The sequence below is a fragment of the Leptosomus discolor genome, chromosome 4 (assembly GCF_034619465.1).
Source record: "Leptosomus discolor isolate bLepDis1 chromosome 4, bLepDis1.hap2, whole genome shotgun sequence".
NCBI classification, from domain to species: Eukaryota; Metazoa; Chordata; class Aves; order Leptosomiformes; family Leptosomidae; genus Leptosomus; species Leptosomus discolor.
In genome coordinates this window covers 54,405,328-54,422,994 of record NC_141394.1, presented here as the reverse complement: position 1 = coordinate 54,422,994, position 17,667 = coordinate 54,405,328, and the positions used below count along the sequence as shown (strand labels likewise).

The 17,667-nt window shown below is 40.2% G+C and overlaps 1 protein-coding gene across 1 annotated transcript in view; it reads right to left on the bottom strand.

Moving 5' to 3' along the window:
• The window catches only part of TEC (tec protein tyrosine kinase), a 33,836-nt gene extending 16,793 nt beyond the window's left edge, over positions 1-17,043 (bottom strand). Inside the window, exons 1-2 of the mRNA XM_086464101.1 lie at positions 16,906-17,043; positions 720-821 (exon numbers count right to left, since the gene is read on the bottom strand). Of these exons, the coding sequence (XP_086320227.1) occupies positions 720-821; positions 16,906-17,043 (240 nt within the window). The remainder of the gene's footprint in view (positions 1-719; positions 822-16,905) is intronic.
• Positions 17,044-17,667: the final 624 nt, after the last annotated feature.

The window sequence follows — 17,667 nt, the reverse complement described above, 5'->3', positions numbered from 1 at the left end:
TCAATTTAATTGCTAAAGCTATTTTATAATCAGACATCCTTTGTTCCTGCCCGTTTCATAACCTCTTGTGATTCTGTACTGCTCTGGAGTGATTCTTGCCTTCTTTTTCTTCACTGCTTGTATTGGTGGAAAGCAAGTATTGCCCTGGGAGAAAGGGGCCAAAGTCCCTTCTTCAGCAGTGGAATTCACTCTCACTCCAACCATTCCCTCTATCGTAAGCAGGCATAACATCCGACCCCCATATTTTTCTTTTTCTCCCCTCTAAGCACTTCGGTTTCTGTGTTTATTTCCATTCAGTTCACAATGGAAGAAAATACAACAAGTTTTATCTTGATTTTCTTATTCCTGTGTAAATAATGGTAATTAAATTTAATGTGAAAGAATGAAGACAAGGAAAATGGGCTGCCACCTAACCCGTTTTGGATGAAAACCAGGACAAGGCACTTTCCAGTCAAAACCTAAGCAAAGAGGGTGGGGAAAAGAAAAAGACCAAGTGTATGAGGCACAGCTCCCAAGGGAGGGGATTGCAGGGGGAGCAGAGCTTGGTGGGGTCAGGCTTTAATCACTGATCCTGAACTACCTCCCACACAACCCCAGAGAGCCAGAGAACAGGCTCAGTATTCAGAAGCGACAGTAATTTCAAGCAAGTTACATCCAAATGGCTTGGTGCTGTTGAAAAGAGCCATGTAATTTATATATTTTACACAAAAGGAACATACCTGAAATGGATATTTATTTTGACAGGGAATAATACCATCACTTTTTACAACTTCTACACATTTAATTCTTGAAATATCCACAGATCCTTTTCTGTACTTTTTCTATAAGAGAAAAGCAAAAAAAATATGTAAAATATAATCAATTTTATCTAATTCTCTTTTTTTTCAGGAGAGACTTTTGCTTTCTTTTCCACTTAGGATACTGATGTTGCTTTAACTGCAGAAGTCATTTGAAAAATGAGAAAGACAGTATAAAGATCTACACTCGTGAAAGTGCACGGTGTACAGTAAAATTGCTTAGTAAAAAGTACCACTTCTTTCTCTGTAAAGTTTCCCGTCTGTTGTAATCATAGGTTTAATCTACTCTTCTTTACAAAAAATAACTCAAGTACAGATGAAGGCAGGCTTCCACCTTGCTGATTTTAAATTATGATTAAAACTGGTGAAGGAAATAGATGCCAATGCATCATCTCATCTGCTCCCTCACTCTGTTGCTGAAATGCTCCCACCATTTTGTAGCTATCACCATGTTCCACCAATTTTACAGAGAAACTGTGATGCTGCACAGGCAGCAAAACACATAATTCAACACTCCACTTAATTGTGTTGAAGACACCTCTCCAGGTCTTTTTTCCTGTACAACACCACAAAAAGAGGAAAAACTGCCTGCCATTTCTGTAACATATCTACCCAACTTTCTGTGTCTAGTGGAGTACTCATATTTCTTGGATCCCATCTGCTGGTTAATTGAGTTGTGGGACAGTAAGACAACATGTATTAGGTTCTTTTTATCCAGAATGACAGAAATTCCTTAGAGGAACACGCTTTATTATTTTATTTATATTTTTTCTCATTATATTTCTCTGAATCCCCCTCTCCTCCAAGACTCTGCAATTTTTATGCAAATTATGGCATTCAGTGCGTGCTAGAAAGGACCATGCGTGTGCCAGTAGGGCAAAGGACAGGAATCCAACAAGATTATCAACTAACATTTGGGAAAAAAAAATACAGCAAACCTCCCAATATACAGCACATTGTTCTAGTGATCCTATTTCCTAAGTCATCTCCTTTCATAATTTAGGGTGGCTCAGTTTGCTTTACCATGAGATGATAAATTAAGCCAACTCAAAGTTGACCTGCCTTGCAATTCAATCCAGCAAATTGAGCCTAACATCAGAGAATATTCTTCTGTCTTCACATACTTTATAGATTAAGAAACCAACACACCTTACATATGTGAAATTCAGTTCAAATGTACTGCTCCAGACATGTTTCAGATTGCATCAGAAGCAACAATTATTAATGGCCGACAGCCTTCAAACTGTCAGGTGTGCAGGTGTGTTTTAGCTCAGCATTTCTCACTATTAAATCATGGGGCACGGAAGCAGGAAAGAATGACTCAAGAAAAATGCTAAGACCACCACTGCAATTCCTCTCCCCTCCCTATTTCAATTATTTCCCTTTACAACAGGACATCCTGCACACCATCACTGTGTTGCATTTATTCTGCATGCCAAACGGCTTGCTCTAGACCCAGGTGTACAGCAGACATGAAATGCAGGATCAAGGGAGAGCTCAAGCCCTGAAATAGTTGAGAAATAGAGGTGCAGGCATGAGTCAGCCATGAGAAATCCATCCACAACCACTCTTTCCAACAAGTGACCTCTGCTACAAAGAGACAAAATTAGTACAACAGCTAATTATGAAATGTCAAACCATAGGAAACAGAGGGACATTTTCCATGGTTGTTTTTGGAGGTGGTAGAGGTCTAACATAGTACAAAAAGGTTAGAGTCACTGTAGAAATAGCAATATTTCACCCACCCATTCATGCATGCTGTCTGAACTGGACACAAGTATTCACAGAGGATTTGGAAACATCACAGGCCAGTGAACCCAAGGGACCTATCAAAGCTGGTCCACCCCTTTTCTGAAAATACATATATGCCTCTAGAGGGAGGCCTACAGAAGGAAACATTAAAACAGTAATAAAAGTATAAAAATACTATATCCCAATAAGGATAACAAATAGATAAAAGTATGTGCTTCCAAGTCACACTAAAGGTTGTGTTGGTTTGTGGTGTTTGTTTGCTTTTTGTTTGTTTGTTTTTGTTTGTTTATTTTTAAAAAAGTATCTGCTTGCTGAAAATAACAAAAGGGAAGTGACTATGCAGAAACTACTATACAAAGCTTCTCAAAATGCAAAATGCCATGTGTACTTCACACTTGCCTATGCTTCAAAAACTTAATTTACAGTTTTAGAAGCCCTGCTCCTTGCTCACAATGAGGATGGCCAGTCCAAGCAATAAGTCTTGTTTCCATGCAATGCAAAAAGATTAAGCTATTCCTTTTATTTAACATATAAGGCAGTAATATCAAGAAGTTATAACACTAGACCTACATTGTCAGATACGGAACAAATGTACAATTACACAATTCCTTTTAAAAAATATTAGAATACAGGCAGACAAGAAATATCTAAGTGTTAGATAAGTATACAATGAAACAGCTCATCCTCTGGACACTTGGCATTACTCCTCTGCTGAATATAGTAGCTCTAGAGCCCATATTCCCACTATCGGATAAAATGTTTCTTCAGTGTTTTTCCTCTTTGATGATGAGGACATTCTGCTGCTTAACCTCAGAAAATTGGGGTTGAGGAGTTAAATACCACAAACAACATTTCATTTGGAAAAAAACTTAATGAAAAACATGCAGAATTCAGCCCAGCTGTCAAGAAATACCTAGATTTTTGTCTTGCCCATACTGTCTTTCTCTCTCTCTTTGTTGTTCATACTGTTTCTTTCTCCCATGCTTATCTCCATGTAGGAAATCCTGAGGTCATCAGCATGTGACCCATGGAACTTGTGTTCTTACAAGTTCTTACAAGAAGGTCTCCGCATTACTGACATGTCCTTTTATGGAGCTGCTCTGCAACTTTACAAAACCTCAGAAAAGCCTGGCTAACCCAACATCCCCTGTAGAGAACTTCTCTGGTAGAATATGTTCCAAAGCCAAATGAGAGGGTGGTTTTGTACCCTTTTTTTTCTTTTTTTGATTTTTAATTATATAGCATTGTCATTTAGCGATAAGAAGGATACTGCTGTAGTTCCCTCGAGAGGCATTTTCACCCAAGCAATTACTGATTATGCAAATATAACTACTGTAGCTAGGTGTTAGATGCCACTTTTTCCATCCACTTGTTTTCCAGTATGGCAGATCTGTTGAAGAACGCCCTGCCTCCTTTCAATTCATTTTTTTAAATGATTATTCTAACAAAACCAAGTATCAAATATTTCTGTTCACCTTTCCAAAATTACTAGAATTAAGATACAAAGCAAGAGGTGGTTGTTATTCTGACCTAGTCTGACTTGATCCAAGATCTGACTCTTGGGAAGAATTTCAAGGGTAAAAAAACCCACAAACATAAGCAAGAAGAATAGTCTTAAACCCTGTCCTGCAAAACAGGAAACCAAGAATACTTTACCATGGCCTGGCTGCTAAGCAGATGCCAAGCACCAGCACTAGAGAGACTAAAAAGCACAAAAAGAAATTCTCTGTGTAGCACTGATGCAACTTCCTAGCCACAACTACAATGCATTATCTGTAATTTACTCTTCGCCTGCAACCGAGAGGCAGTCAAATGTACACAATTACAGTTATGATACACTGCTGCTATCACATAAGGCAGCAATATAAATACGAGTAAAAGGCACAAAATAAATCAGCCAGGCCTCCACCCATATTGGGCCCTAAATCACCTACTACCTTTCAGCTTTCAAAATAACTAGCACATAGCTTCAGGCTCTTTCAGGCAAATCTTCTCTTCCCAGTTTTCTGTGAAATCCTGAGTCTGGCCAGCCCAGCTGGAGCATATTTCTGCCCTGTTTTCTCCCCACTCAGGGTCACTGCTCTGTCCATAGGGTGAGTGACACCTTTCATTCAGTCACACCTCTAATACAGCCTTCACGCTATTTGAAGATTAGACTGACAATTTGAGCAAGAACTCCACAGGCATTATAAGGAAGACGTTCTTCACCCTGAGGGTGGTGAGACATGGGAACAGGTTGCCTAAGGAAGTTGTGGATGCTCCATCTCTGGCAGCATTCAAGAACAGGTTGGATGGAGCCTTGAGTAACCTGGCCTAGTGGGAGGTGTCCCTGCCATGGCAGGGGAATTGGAATTAAATGATCTTTGAGGTTCCTTCCAACCCAAACCATTCTATGATTCTGTGATATGGTGATCACAGACAAGCAACCAGAGCCCCAGGACAGGACGCAAGAGGCCACTTAGCCAAGGGACCAGCTGCTTTACCTACTGTTTCAAGGATCAGATGGAGTCCATGACTACAGAGCCAAGGGCTTTTTTTGCCTTTGAAGATCTATGTCCATCACCAGTCCATCTCTCTGCTTTAAACACTTGTTGCTCCACCAACCCTTCATCACAGTCCAGGCTTTGGGAACCTCATCCTTCCTGCTGTTCCTGCTCTGAATCTCAGAGGCAGGTCCACATCTTCCTTTAAACTTATTACCCCAATCCAGATGCAGCACTGCAGCTGATGCCTTATCATCACATTGTAAAGATTCACAGTCCTGTTTATTCATCCTAATGTAACATTTGCCTTTTTCACAGCAACAGGGTATCATTGATACATATCCAGCAAATTATTCACTATCCTGTCACCCAGGTCCTGCTGGGGACAGACTGACACTTAGCTACTTATTCCCATTCTGTAATTGAACATTTCAGCCTTCCTGCCTGCAGCTTTACCTTTCGCACTTGTCCACACTGAATCATATTCTACAAAATAAAAACAAACCAACCAACCCACTCACCACACACAATCCCAATATACCACTTCACTTGCCAGACTTCTTCTCCAATTCAAGTTTTATGTCACCTGAGAACCCCACAAGCTTCTATTTCAGCAACAATATCATTAGTGAAAATACTGAAATGCAAGACAGGACATCCCATTCAGGACAGTCTTTCAATCTGAAAACAAGCCACCGATGCTTACTGAACACTAGCAGCTTCCCATGTGTTCTGCAAGCGGATTTACAAGCAGTTTATATAGGTCACTTCTAATGCTAAATAATCTGAAAACGTCTCATACAGCATGTCAAAAAACACTTAGTGGAATGAAAACACAGGGTATCTGCTGCTTCTCTGCTGCCCACAACACTGTTACCCTGCGGCAGGAAGAACAGAGGTAAGTGAGGAGGGTTTATTGGTTGGTGGGTGGGGGTTTTTTGTTGTTCTTGTCAAATCTTTGTTGGCTGATGTACAATTTTAGTATCTTCCAGGTACTTTCAACTAGCCTGTTTTTTCCAGCACTTTTCTGGAAATCATCTTCATAGCTTACAGTTTCTCAGCGTCTTCTCTGTATTCTTTTAAAACTAGGCCCTCTCTTCCAGAATCTCATTTATCTTCCAGCTTTTCCTTCCTAGCACCTTTAAGATTCACCCACTCCTGTCTAGTAAAGTAAGGTAAATATTCTCATCCATACCTTGTCAGCACCTCAACAACTACAACCTGCACTTTACAACTTCAACTATGTCTAATTTGTTGCATCTCAAACATCAAAATTTTTGTAGAAAGTTAATGACTGCAAATCCTTATTCTATATCAGACTTTTCTTCTGGTAGATGTTATAGAGAACAGAGAATCATTACTGCAACATAACCAAGTTCTTTCGCAACTTAAGTTTCTTTATGACCTGCTTTTTTCAAGTGAGCCTTCCCATGCATCTGTTAAGCTGCCTCCATTCACATGAACAGCTTTAAGTTATTTCTCAGATTTGAACAGCTTTCACTTGCACCTGCTTAAAATTTTCCGAGCTGTGCCTACTGTTATCTGTCTTCTCTTGGGTTTTCAGCTAATATTTGGAGTCTAATGGATCATCATCAACACAGTGGTTCTGCTTATGAGCAAAAAATTTATTTTAAAAAATTATCTTCCTGAATCTGGGGGAAGGGGGCAGGGGTAGATGAGAACAAACAAACCAGGAAGGATGGAGCTTCATGGCTCACAACACCATCTACTGCTTTCCAGTAGACCTTCTATCCAGACCCTCTCTGGAGGATTTTTCTTCTCAGATTCTCTCAGCTGCTGTCCTCCTGACTTGTTTTAGAACCTCCCACACACAAGGTTTCTGAGGCCTTTGCTGAACAATAGTCTTCTCTTTCAATCACCTTGATAGCTCAAAATGCTGAGTGGCTTCATGTGCAGCTGTATTTTGGACAATTAATTCCTACTGTTTGATCTACCTAAAAGAAATATGATTCCTTACTATCTTTGCTCTGAGCAGTGGGTAGCTACAGACCTAGATCAACCCTCCTCTTCCCCAGACTACCATACAAAAGAGTTGTAGGCAACTACGCTGCAGTAAAACTTTTCCTGGTTATTGTAGCATCTCATCAATGTTTTGCACCATATTTCTACTCATTTGTTGTCACATCTTATACTTTGATAATGAGCTCCTCAGACGGACTGGGTTTTTCCTCTAAGTGTTCACTGCTGTTGTGGGGGACTAGCAGCCGTCACAAAATAATTAAATCAATACAACATAGCTTATATAATTTTTACATCTGTGTATTTATAGGAAGCAAGATTCAGCTTTCTACATTGCTCTTTCTCATCAGAGATGGATGTCTCACAATCCCATTACTCTAGCTGAGCAAAAAGGTCTGTATATAGGAATAACAATAGTTATTGTTATATCAACAAAGATGTCTGGAAATTTGCTTCACAAACTATAACCTCAATAGTATCCATCAGTTGGTCATCTACAGTTTACCAAGTCACTTGCTAATTCTCTGTCTTGATTTCTATGTAATCAAGTGCAAATAAAAGTAGTTAAAATTAACTATTTTCCTACTGTTGCTAATCTGTAGAAGCAATGCTTGTAGTCATTACAGAGGTATTACACAATTAGAAAAGGTGGCTATTCATATTCTGAGCTAGCATTTAACTATAGAACTCGTGAAGTTTGAAAAGCCCTCTATTCCATCATGTGTTTTTACTCTTTAGTTTTTCATAAGAGATACAAACACAATATTCTCTATCCAAATGACAGGCACCATTCTAGGTGGGATAAGTTGTAAATACACCATATTACTTGCCTAGTAATACAATTTATGCTGAAAATGACTATTATAAGTTAATCATCACATCTTTAAATTTTCATATATATAAAAAGATTTAAAAGCAGGTGTGTGTGTTTTAAACAACCCATCTATTGTGAATGCAGTTTAAAAATTTTGATTCATTCTTTTTCTGGCAATGCTGGGAAAAACTGTGTTTAACTGCATTTAAAATTGCTAAACTGATCTAAAAAGATTTGAAGTGATCTAAACCCATCTTCTCTTAGAAATGGTTGGGAAGGCATGTCTCCACCAAGTACACCTAAGGACTTCTACATGATTCATGTAAGAAGTGTATATCCACTTCTGTTTCTTAGAGGGGAAACAGCAGCCAATCCACAGTCCTCTTTCCAGGTCTAGCTGGAATAAAGTTATTGTACTGTTGTCACTAGGTACGACTTGGAACAAAAAAAAGGCTGTGCCAACCTACTCGTTTCAGAGGCTATTTATCTTACGTTAGAAAATACGAGTAATCAGTGAAGTAATCAGGAGCATATTAATACTGAATTGTGCTTTCATTTATACAAAGAACTAAATCACCTATGTAATGACTAAGGAAATCATATAAATCAGAGTAATTAAATAAGTTTAAAATAACAAAGAATAAGCATTATAGGAATAAGCAACAATAGAACTGATACACATTAATCTTCTGTTTAAAAAGAGTAAGAAAAGTAACTAGTATAGCTTTTTGGAACTCTATAGTGCTGTTATGCTCCAAAGGAAGTATTTGCACAAGATTAGTGTTGCAATGAAGCTATACAATTTTACCCTGAAACCTGCAGCTTTAGAGTGGGCCCCAGAGCTTTTAAAGTTATTTTTCCTTCCTTAAAATATCACCACGGTAATTTCAGTAGCTTCCGTCTCCTCTCTATTCAAATTACAAGAACCAAATACAACTCTTGCAGAAGAACCTTTTTTCCTTAGGAATAGACTTTCAAAATTAGCAACACCCAATCCTGGTTGGTTTTATGTTAGTTGTAACAGTTCTTCTGTTTATGCAAGACAATTTTCACACAAGTCTGATCCTGATGGCAAATACATCTACTGACAGTGAAGGTAAGAGCACTCTGCACCTCCCAAGATCAGCTCATCAGAAAGCTCCCTTCTGCTTGACTCCACAGAAGCAACCTTCTAAATAAGACTCTTAAACGTTTTCCCTCTGGGGCTGTTATTTGCCTTCTCTGTGGAAGCAAATAGCTTCTGCATACTAATAAACAGGCAAGTGCTGTACCTACCCCCATATCCTCTGTACAGACCCTCCAGGGCTAACAGGGTATTGCAACACAGGCTCTCCCCCATTTTGTCCTCCCTTTAATGCCACAGACCCCCATTCACTCAAACACACGTGGGGTAACACTGGGGACCAGGATTTAGCCTATACCTTTGAAAACAAACTCCAATATAAACCTTTTATTGCTATAAACTGTAATCCATACAGCGGACAATGAGCAAACAATAAGGATGCTAAAGCTTAAAGCAGTTTCACATTCATAAGCTCATACTCATCAGCATTATAGTCAAGGTCAGTGCAAATTGCTGTGGGCTGGAAAGGTTAATGCGAGCATGTCACGCTGCGCGTGGGAGGACAGTAACCAAACCACACATATCAGCACACTTTCAAACTAAAGAGTGTCACTACTAAGCAAGCTGCAAGGGAGAAGAATAACCACAGTGAAAGGGAACACTCCACAGCTCCAACAGGTACGAGGATACTAACAGCCCACACATTGATAACAATTTACAAAATGATGACCGAATCTGTGCCAGCTCTGTGGAAGCACCACACTCACAAGAAACATCAATGTGAAATTTTTCAAACCAGCAAACCAGCAGGACATCTCACTTGCGCAAACCATCTCCTTTCAACTACTCCAGTGATGGAAAGTACTTTAACACCTACATTTATTATCTTGCCTTCATCTCAAAGAATTTCCCTTATCTAAAATGCCATCTAGAGCAAAAACCTCTAGTCTGGTGGCACTTGTTAGTTCAAATGAGCTGCTCTGTCAGCATGAGCTACCTAAAACTTCTGTGAAGTACACGTTACCTCCTATCATGACTACCCTGTAATGCAGCAGTAAGTCTGCTCCAGTCAGGGCCATCGGACTGCCCTAACAGTTCAGAGACATTTTCTGACCATTCATTGAGAAAGAATTCACAGCAGTAAAATTTATTGCTACACAAGGAGAAAGAGGAAAAACCAAGAGTACTTGGTGGACCACTCTGGTGGATGCAGCAGTTTCAATGCTATTTCTGTGCGGTCTGTGCTCTCGGTTAACTGAAGAGAAAGAAGACACTTTGCAACAGCTAAGCCACTCTTCAAAGGAGCATGTGGGGCACTTGCACTGTGGGACACCAGCCACCAGGCATACTGGTAGAGCTGTAAAATGAGTATTCCCTTCCATTACAACTGTTCAGCTGATATTTACTGAAGTATTTCCAATTTCAGTGATGAGGTGGTCTCCTAGATAAACACTAAGGTTTGATTTTCCAAACAGAGTCAGCTGAAAGCGTGAACACACCACACCTTTGAAAATAAGCTCCAGAGCATTTTAAGTTGAATGTGCAAGATACAAGGCCACTTTTGACAGAAAATGACCAAACGTACGTGGGGCTACGCATGTTTGAAATTATTTCCACAAATGCCTCCTTGGATTTCAAATGATCACTCCCTTCAAGATGAAATTATCAATTTGGAAAAAGTCATACTAAAACTTCAGCTAAATTTTTGCTGGTCAAAAATACAAAAAAATATTTCCAAATTACATTTTTTTTTAAATTACTACATTAAATATTTTATTTTCAGACAAGCAGATTTATTTCAAAATTGCTTAACTTTGCATAGTCATTTCCTACAGATTAGTATTTTTTGATTTCTTAGTAGAAAAAAATAGTTCAGGAAAACAAACAGAAGAATACCCGGAGTAGTATGCTAAGCTTCCAAACCACACAAAATTGGAAAGTGCATATTTGAGAACATTGTACATATTATAAGTCTTTCTGACTGCAGCATATTCAGTTTTATAGTACATCTCCATATTCAGAATAGGAAGATATTTTATTTCTTCCCTGCTTTATACATTTACCATCAGTACTCTGTGCTTGGAAGCCAATTCAGTTCTTAGTATAATGAATTTATCTTCATTACAAAGGGAATCCCTCACATTCAAATCTCATTAGCCACTTTTGCAACAGTAAGGAAAAAAAAAGACAGAAAATACCCTTTCCGACAATGACAGCTAATAAACTGTTAAAGGCTTCATGAAACTTCTAACATTAGCTCAGCCTTTTATATGCTTGTAATTACTGTTAGGCCAATATTGCACAATAGTGCAATAATGGCATTTCCCCAACATTTACACTTGCTAATTCACAGAATTTATGCCAAAAAAAGCCAAAACCAGAAGCCATCTCCAGCTTAAATAGAATACTCCTCTTTTCTTATAACAAAAAAATTCATCTCCGTGACACTTAAGGCAAGTCAGTTCCTGATGTACTTTTATTTTCAAGCTTTTTAACGTCCATCTTTTTAACCAACTGTAAGGTGATAAGTCTCTTTTTTTTTTTTTTTTTAACCAAACAGCATAATGCCCAGAAGAGGTTAAGCTATAAAAGCCAAAGTCCTATTGGCCTCCTACACAAAAAAGTTTCCCATAACATTACTCGTAATTGTAGAGCTCTGCACAGGTGACCTAAACCAGGACTCTCCTTCCTCAGGCTTCTGTGCTTTGAAACCAGTCTTGAAATTCAGCCTCTTTACTGATTCTGTAGTTATGCTTCATCGATAGTTCACACAACTTCTCCATGACCTACAGTCCAGCAATATTTCTAAGTGCAGAAGCTACATTTCTCCTTCTCATGGCAGCAGCGCAGCTCCAGCTTCACTGTAGGCACTTTGTGCCATGACAGGGTGCCTAAGCACATATAAAAATACTTAAATAGGTTATGATCAAGTTTAAACAAGACATTACCCTGTTGCTAGTAGTCAGGCTTATGAAAGAATAATTTATTGCTCCAAGTAGGTGTATGGCACTTTGTCAAGACACAGGACAGCAAAAATAGAGAAGAGCATTTCTATAATGCACAGTTTCTGGTCAAAGGGCAAGTGGTCCCCACCACCACCGGCTGCACGAATAGGGTCAATTAAATCTCTCAGAAGCATTTAAAAGAACAACATTTGCTATGGTTGACTGCTCTCTGTTGTCATAAATGTTCCACTTCTGTCACCAGACATACCAGATATCTAATTCTGGCCCCTTATTTACAATCCCAACTTGCCCACAATTTGAGTACTGACTAATCTGGTTAATGAGGTTTAATTTAATCTTTTTAAAAAAATAAGTGGTATTACTATTCACATGACCACAAACCCTGGTTTCTTCTTGAATTCTCTCTACTGAATTCCCATAGAAGTTAAAACAGAAAAAAAATCAAGAAAAGACTTCAGAGTTTGGCCCACGACCACACTGGGGATTATGTACTTGCCTAGAGGAGCAGAACTCAGTCATCCTTAGCAGACTGTTACCACCGCAGTCATGTGATTAAAATGAGCGTGTGGAATCATCTTGGCTTGGGATTTCCATACTTATTTTACCAATCTGGACTTTGAATACTGCCAAGCCTAAAATGAGATCACTCTGTACCTATTCTTTCATCTATCATATCTTTAAATTCAACCAGCGTACACAGTAGTCGCATTTATTTCAGCAATAAACCTACAACTATTCCAAAGAGCCAGAATTATTTTAATCTTTAATTTTTTTCTTTTTATATAAATTACTTCAGCCAGAATATACAACCATATTACTGTAAATACAAATTTACAGCCACCATCATTGGCTTAAAAAACCCCGAACAAACAACTGATAAACCCTGCAAACTTTTTCCATTTCAGTTGCCTAGTGACACACAGGAATAACTACCACTGTGTCAGAGATCTTAATCACACAGTAAATTCTTTTTCAATAGAGACCAAGTATTGCTGATAAAAATATTCAGCATGCCCCTCTAAGATCAGAGCTCATTATTTTCAGAAAATATTGTTAATAAAATAAAGTGCCGATTAATGTTTAAAAGAATCTAAAGCAGGAGGAACCATGAAAATGAAAAGGGTTTGAGGTTGGAAAGCTATGTGTTACAGCTGAGCCAGTTTAACAACCTGCTGATGTCACCAGTCAAAGCATCATGTCGTCCTCCACCACCTGGCACTGCCTCGGGCACCTGTTAGATCCTGCAATGAGCTAACATAGCTTGCTAACCCAGCAGAACACTAATCCAGCAAAAATACAACCAGATCAAATATCTTTCTGCTGATTAGCAAGTTTTTTCAGAGCAGTATGGATTCCAAGAAGTGCCAGAACCAACTCAATCATATGGGGGAGGCCTGCAAGGCTAGGAGAGGGATGAGAGGACCCTGTCTGTTTCATCAGCAAACCGCTGGGGCAGCATAGCTGTAAGGTATATTTTCACCCCAGCTGTCCTTATCGTAGACTGAAACGTTTTAAGAGGTTACTGCCTCCACAGCTGAGGGCACTATGGGCAGCCCCGCTCCATCTCACTGCAAATAAAACTGACAGTTTAAACCCCCTCACAGAGAGATCCACCAGCCAGGCTCCTGGAAGGTTAATCTAGCCAAAGGATATTAATCTGCAGATGAAATGTAAAGCTGGAAGTGGTAACTTCTTAAACGGCCAAAACTAGACATGCAAAACCTGTAAGCTTCATTTCTGTTTAACCTGAACATAAACTGACACAGGATAAGCATGCCAGACATGTTTCAGAGGGCTTCTTAGCCACCACCCTATTTATTCTCGGGGGGGGGTGAAAAAGGCATTCTAAAAAAAAAAGTACATATTTTATCTCCACATTCTGTAAAAATACACAAATTCATATTCTGAGGTGGACTGAAAACTGGTTGAACAGCCAGACCTAGAGGGTGGTGGTCAGTGGCACAAAGTCTAATTGGAGGCCAGTAACTAGCGCTGTACCCCAGGGATCAGTGCTGGGTCCAGTCCTGTTCAACACCTTCATTAATGACCCGGATGACGGGGCAGAGGGCGCCCTCAGCAAGTTTGCTGATGACACCAAATGGGAGGAGTGGCTCATATCCCAGAGGGTCGTGCTGCCATCGAGAGGGACCTCGACAGGCTGGAGAAATGGGCTGACAGGAACCTCACAAACTTCAACCAGGAGAAGTGTGAAGTCCTGCACTTGGGGAGGAACAACCCCATGCACCACGCACAGTATATGCTGGGGGCCACCCAGCTGGAAAGCAGCTTGGCAGAAAAGGACCTCGAGGTCCTGGTGGACACCAAGTTGAGCATGAGTCAGCAACGTGCCCTTGCCACAAAGAAGGCTTATGGTACCCTGGTCTGCATTAGAGAAAGTATTGCCAGCAGGCTGAAAGTGGTGATCCTTCCCTCCTACCCAGGACTGGTGAGGTTGCACCCAGAGTCCTGTGTCCAGTTCTGGGCTCCCCAGTACAAGAGAGACCTGGTATACTGAACAGAGTCTATAGAAGGGCCGCATAGTGGACCATCTCCCCTATGAGTGGAGGCTGAGAGAGCTGGGAGTGTTCAGCCTGGAGAAGAGAAGGCTCAGGGAAAATCTTATTAATGCATATAAGTGCCTGAAGGGCAGTGGGTGCAAAGAGTATGGAGCCAGGCTGTTTCCAGTGGTGCTCAGTGACAGGACCAGAGGCAGAGGGCACAAACTGGAACACAAGAGGCTCTGTCTGAATGACAGGAAACTTTTCTTTTTTTTTTTTTTTTTTACTGTGAGGGTGACCAGGCACTGGCACAGGTTGCCCAGCAAAGTTATGGAGTCTCCATCCTTGGATATTCAAAAGCCATCTGGACACAGTCCTGGGCAATTGGCTCTAGATGGCCTTCCTTGAGCAGGGGGCTTGGACCAGAGAGCCTCCAGAGCTCCATTCCAACATCAGCCAGTCTTTGATCTTGTTCTTAATCCTTGACTGTGTCCAAGCTATATTCAGAGAATGGCAGCTATAACAGACTGCTGTGGTCTTGGAGCATGGTAAGTGAGCTCATTTCTGCTGCAAGCATAAGCTCTGGCAGAGAAACATGCTCAGCAAGCCTCAGCTCTCCTGTACCCACTTCTTTAATCAGAAGTAAGACAGCCAACACAAGAGGGTACAGAGTTGTCTCTATTATTTGTTGAATGACTTCCCAGGGTGTAGAGCATACTCCACTAGCTACTGCAGCCATTTTAACCCCCTTCAGAATTTTAACAAATCTGGAAAGTAGCCTCAGTTAAGTAGAAGATCTCACTTGCAGTACTAAAGATATGACAGGCACTCTGGGGGCAGGTGATCTTGATAAAACTGAGGTTGGAGCTCACTTGAAAAAATGCTGGTCTGAGGATTGGAGACCTTATCACTCTCTACAACTACCTGAAAGGAGGTTGTAGCAAGGTGGGGGTCAGTCTCTTCTCCCAAGTAACAAGTGATAGGACAAGAGGAAATGGCCTCAAGTTGCACCAAGGGAGGTTTAGGTTGGACATTAGGAAAAATTTCTTTACCAAAAGAGCGTCAAACATTGGAACAGGCTGCCCAGAGAAGTGATGGAGTCACCATCCCTGGAGGTGTTCAAAAAAACCATGTAGATGTGGCACTTCGGGACATGCTGTAATGGGCATTAGGTCAACAGTTGGACTTGATGATCTCAGAGGTCTATGCCAACCTAATAATTCTATGATTTGTCCAGTTCACACTATTGATTTTTGGGTATAACTGAATTTACAGAGAAAGCAGTAACAGGGATGAGCTGCTCATGCTGTCAAAGATAAACTGCTTCCAACTTCATTTCAATCACTAGATTACATGATCCACTCTAATGGATCTCATCGCTAGTGAACTTGGTCTGCAATGTACTGCTATCAAATGCACTGTCTCCTGTTTGAATTCAGTTAATTCCTAGATGTGAAAGTAATGGCTTCCACAGTAAACATGGCCACAAGCAACTACAATTGCAAGGTTTTGTACCTTTTCCCTGCTTTGTGGTAGCAGTGATATATCACCTCTCTGGAGAAAGAAGTCAGCTTTGATGACCAGCTATAAAAGCTAGTTTATCTCATTGCTGGCATCCTGGCTATGTACTACTGCACTGATTACAGAACCAGTTCACATTGGCTGTCACGTTAAGAGTAAGGATGTGACATTTGCCTGTCGCAGCCCTCTCAGGGTCTTTCACTGAAACAGTTTCGCAAAGTTGCAAATACAGATAATTTATTAAGGCAACAGATACAACAGGTGTGGAATTGCCGTTGATAAATGCACTTACTGCAATAGCGCTAATGCACTACAATAACGCTGGCCAAGTTTTCCCTGGTATTCTTCACCAGGGGCAAAGGCACAATTCTTACCAAGAAGGCATCCCTATCTTGGGTGGAAGAAGAGGAGCACAGCCCATCAAGTATCTCTTCTAGATCTTCAGTCCCTTTCTCCCAATTTTTACCCCTTATTCTCCAATTCTCCGTTTCCCCTCCCACAGGTTACGTATAGCATGACTGAGGTGGAGATTTGAGTGACATAGTCATATATGTATAGAATTAAGCAGGGGTGTTAACTGTAATACTAATTTTCTAGATAATTAAGCAAAAGTTTCACTCCAGGGCATCATAGCCTTTGGAGTTTAGGGCTGAAACAGTTTTTCTGCACTCTTTAGCCAAAACAGAGCCATCTTGCCAGCGCAAGGCTCCCTCTTTCAGCTGTTATCTCCCCTCGCAAGGTTTCCAGAAAGGTGCTTTTTTTGCCAGATGAAGAAGTTGCTCAGCTCTTGTCCTTGCTCTGTCCAGGGCATAATGGCCTTACAAGCCTAGCATTTCTCCATACTACCAGGTAAGTTATCTTCTGTCAATCTGCACTACAAATAAGAGGAAAAGAGAAATGGCAGCTCATGTTCGTTGCCACCCATAGCCACTGCCCCCATTTGCTCCTGACAGTATGATATATACTAGGAAATAGTATACAAAAGCAAAAAGGAACAAAGGCACTCCATAGTGTAAATCTGTGTCTCCTACCTCTGCTCGACCTTCGTAATATGTTAGCATAGACTTTGTAAGTACAAAAAGCCTCTCTTTGTAATTTAAGGGAGAAGTCCTCTTCTTCTGCTGTGATCTTTTAATCAAAGTCTCTTGTAGGATAGTAGTCGTATTCATTTCAGCCACTTGTCAGCTCTGTTTCTAGCCATTGAATATCAGTTCCTGTGAATACAAGAGAAACAAATCATTACGATATCTTGGGAGGATCACAGAGCTGGAGATTCCTGTAGTAAAAACAGCTTCTACTTATAAATGAAATTACTGAATATACAGAAAGCTGGAGCTCATCCTAAGCATCTGGAAGTTTACAAAAGTTAATTATTAGACAAGAAAGTTCAGGCTTTGCCAGCTGCACTGGCACATTACCAGGAAGCCAAAAGCTGTACCTGACTGGGATGAAATAAGTGACACTGCAGCCTGTGTCACAGAAAATATGGGCGAGAAGTCTGAAACATGCTCCAGGCAAACAGTAGTGTACAACTACTCTTCACCTCAAAGTCCTAATGTGTATCAAAGCTTTAATTGCTAAGGTCTGCACATATACAAATGCCATTTGCAAAAAAGTTCTGTATTCAAAATTGAACACGGATCAGTAAAAGTAATTTTTTAAATTCACCCTGATTATATTAATGGAATTTTTCAGACACAGTCATTTAGAAGATGTCAATTTGAGAACAGAAAACTAAAGCTTATTTTTCAGAAAGTGTTAAGTATACGCCCTCCATATTCTATTTAGAAAGA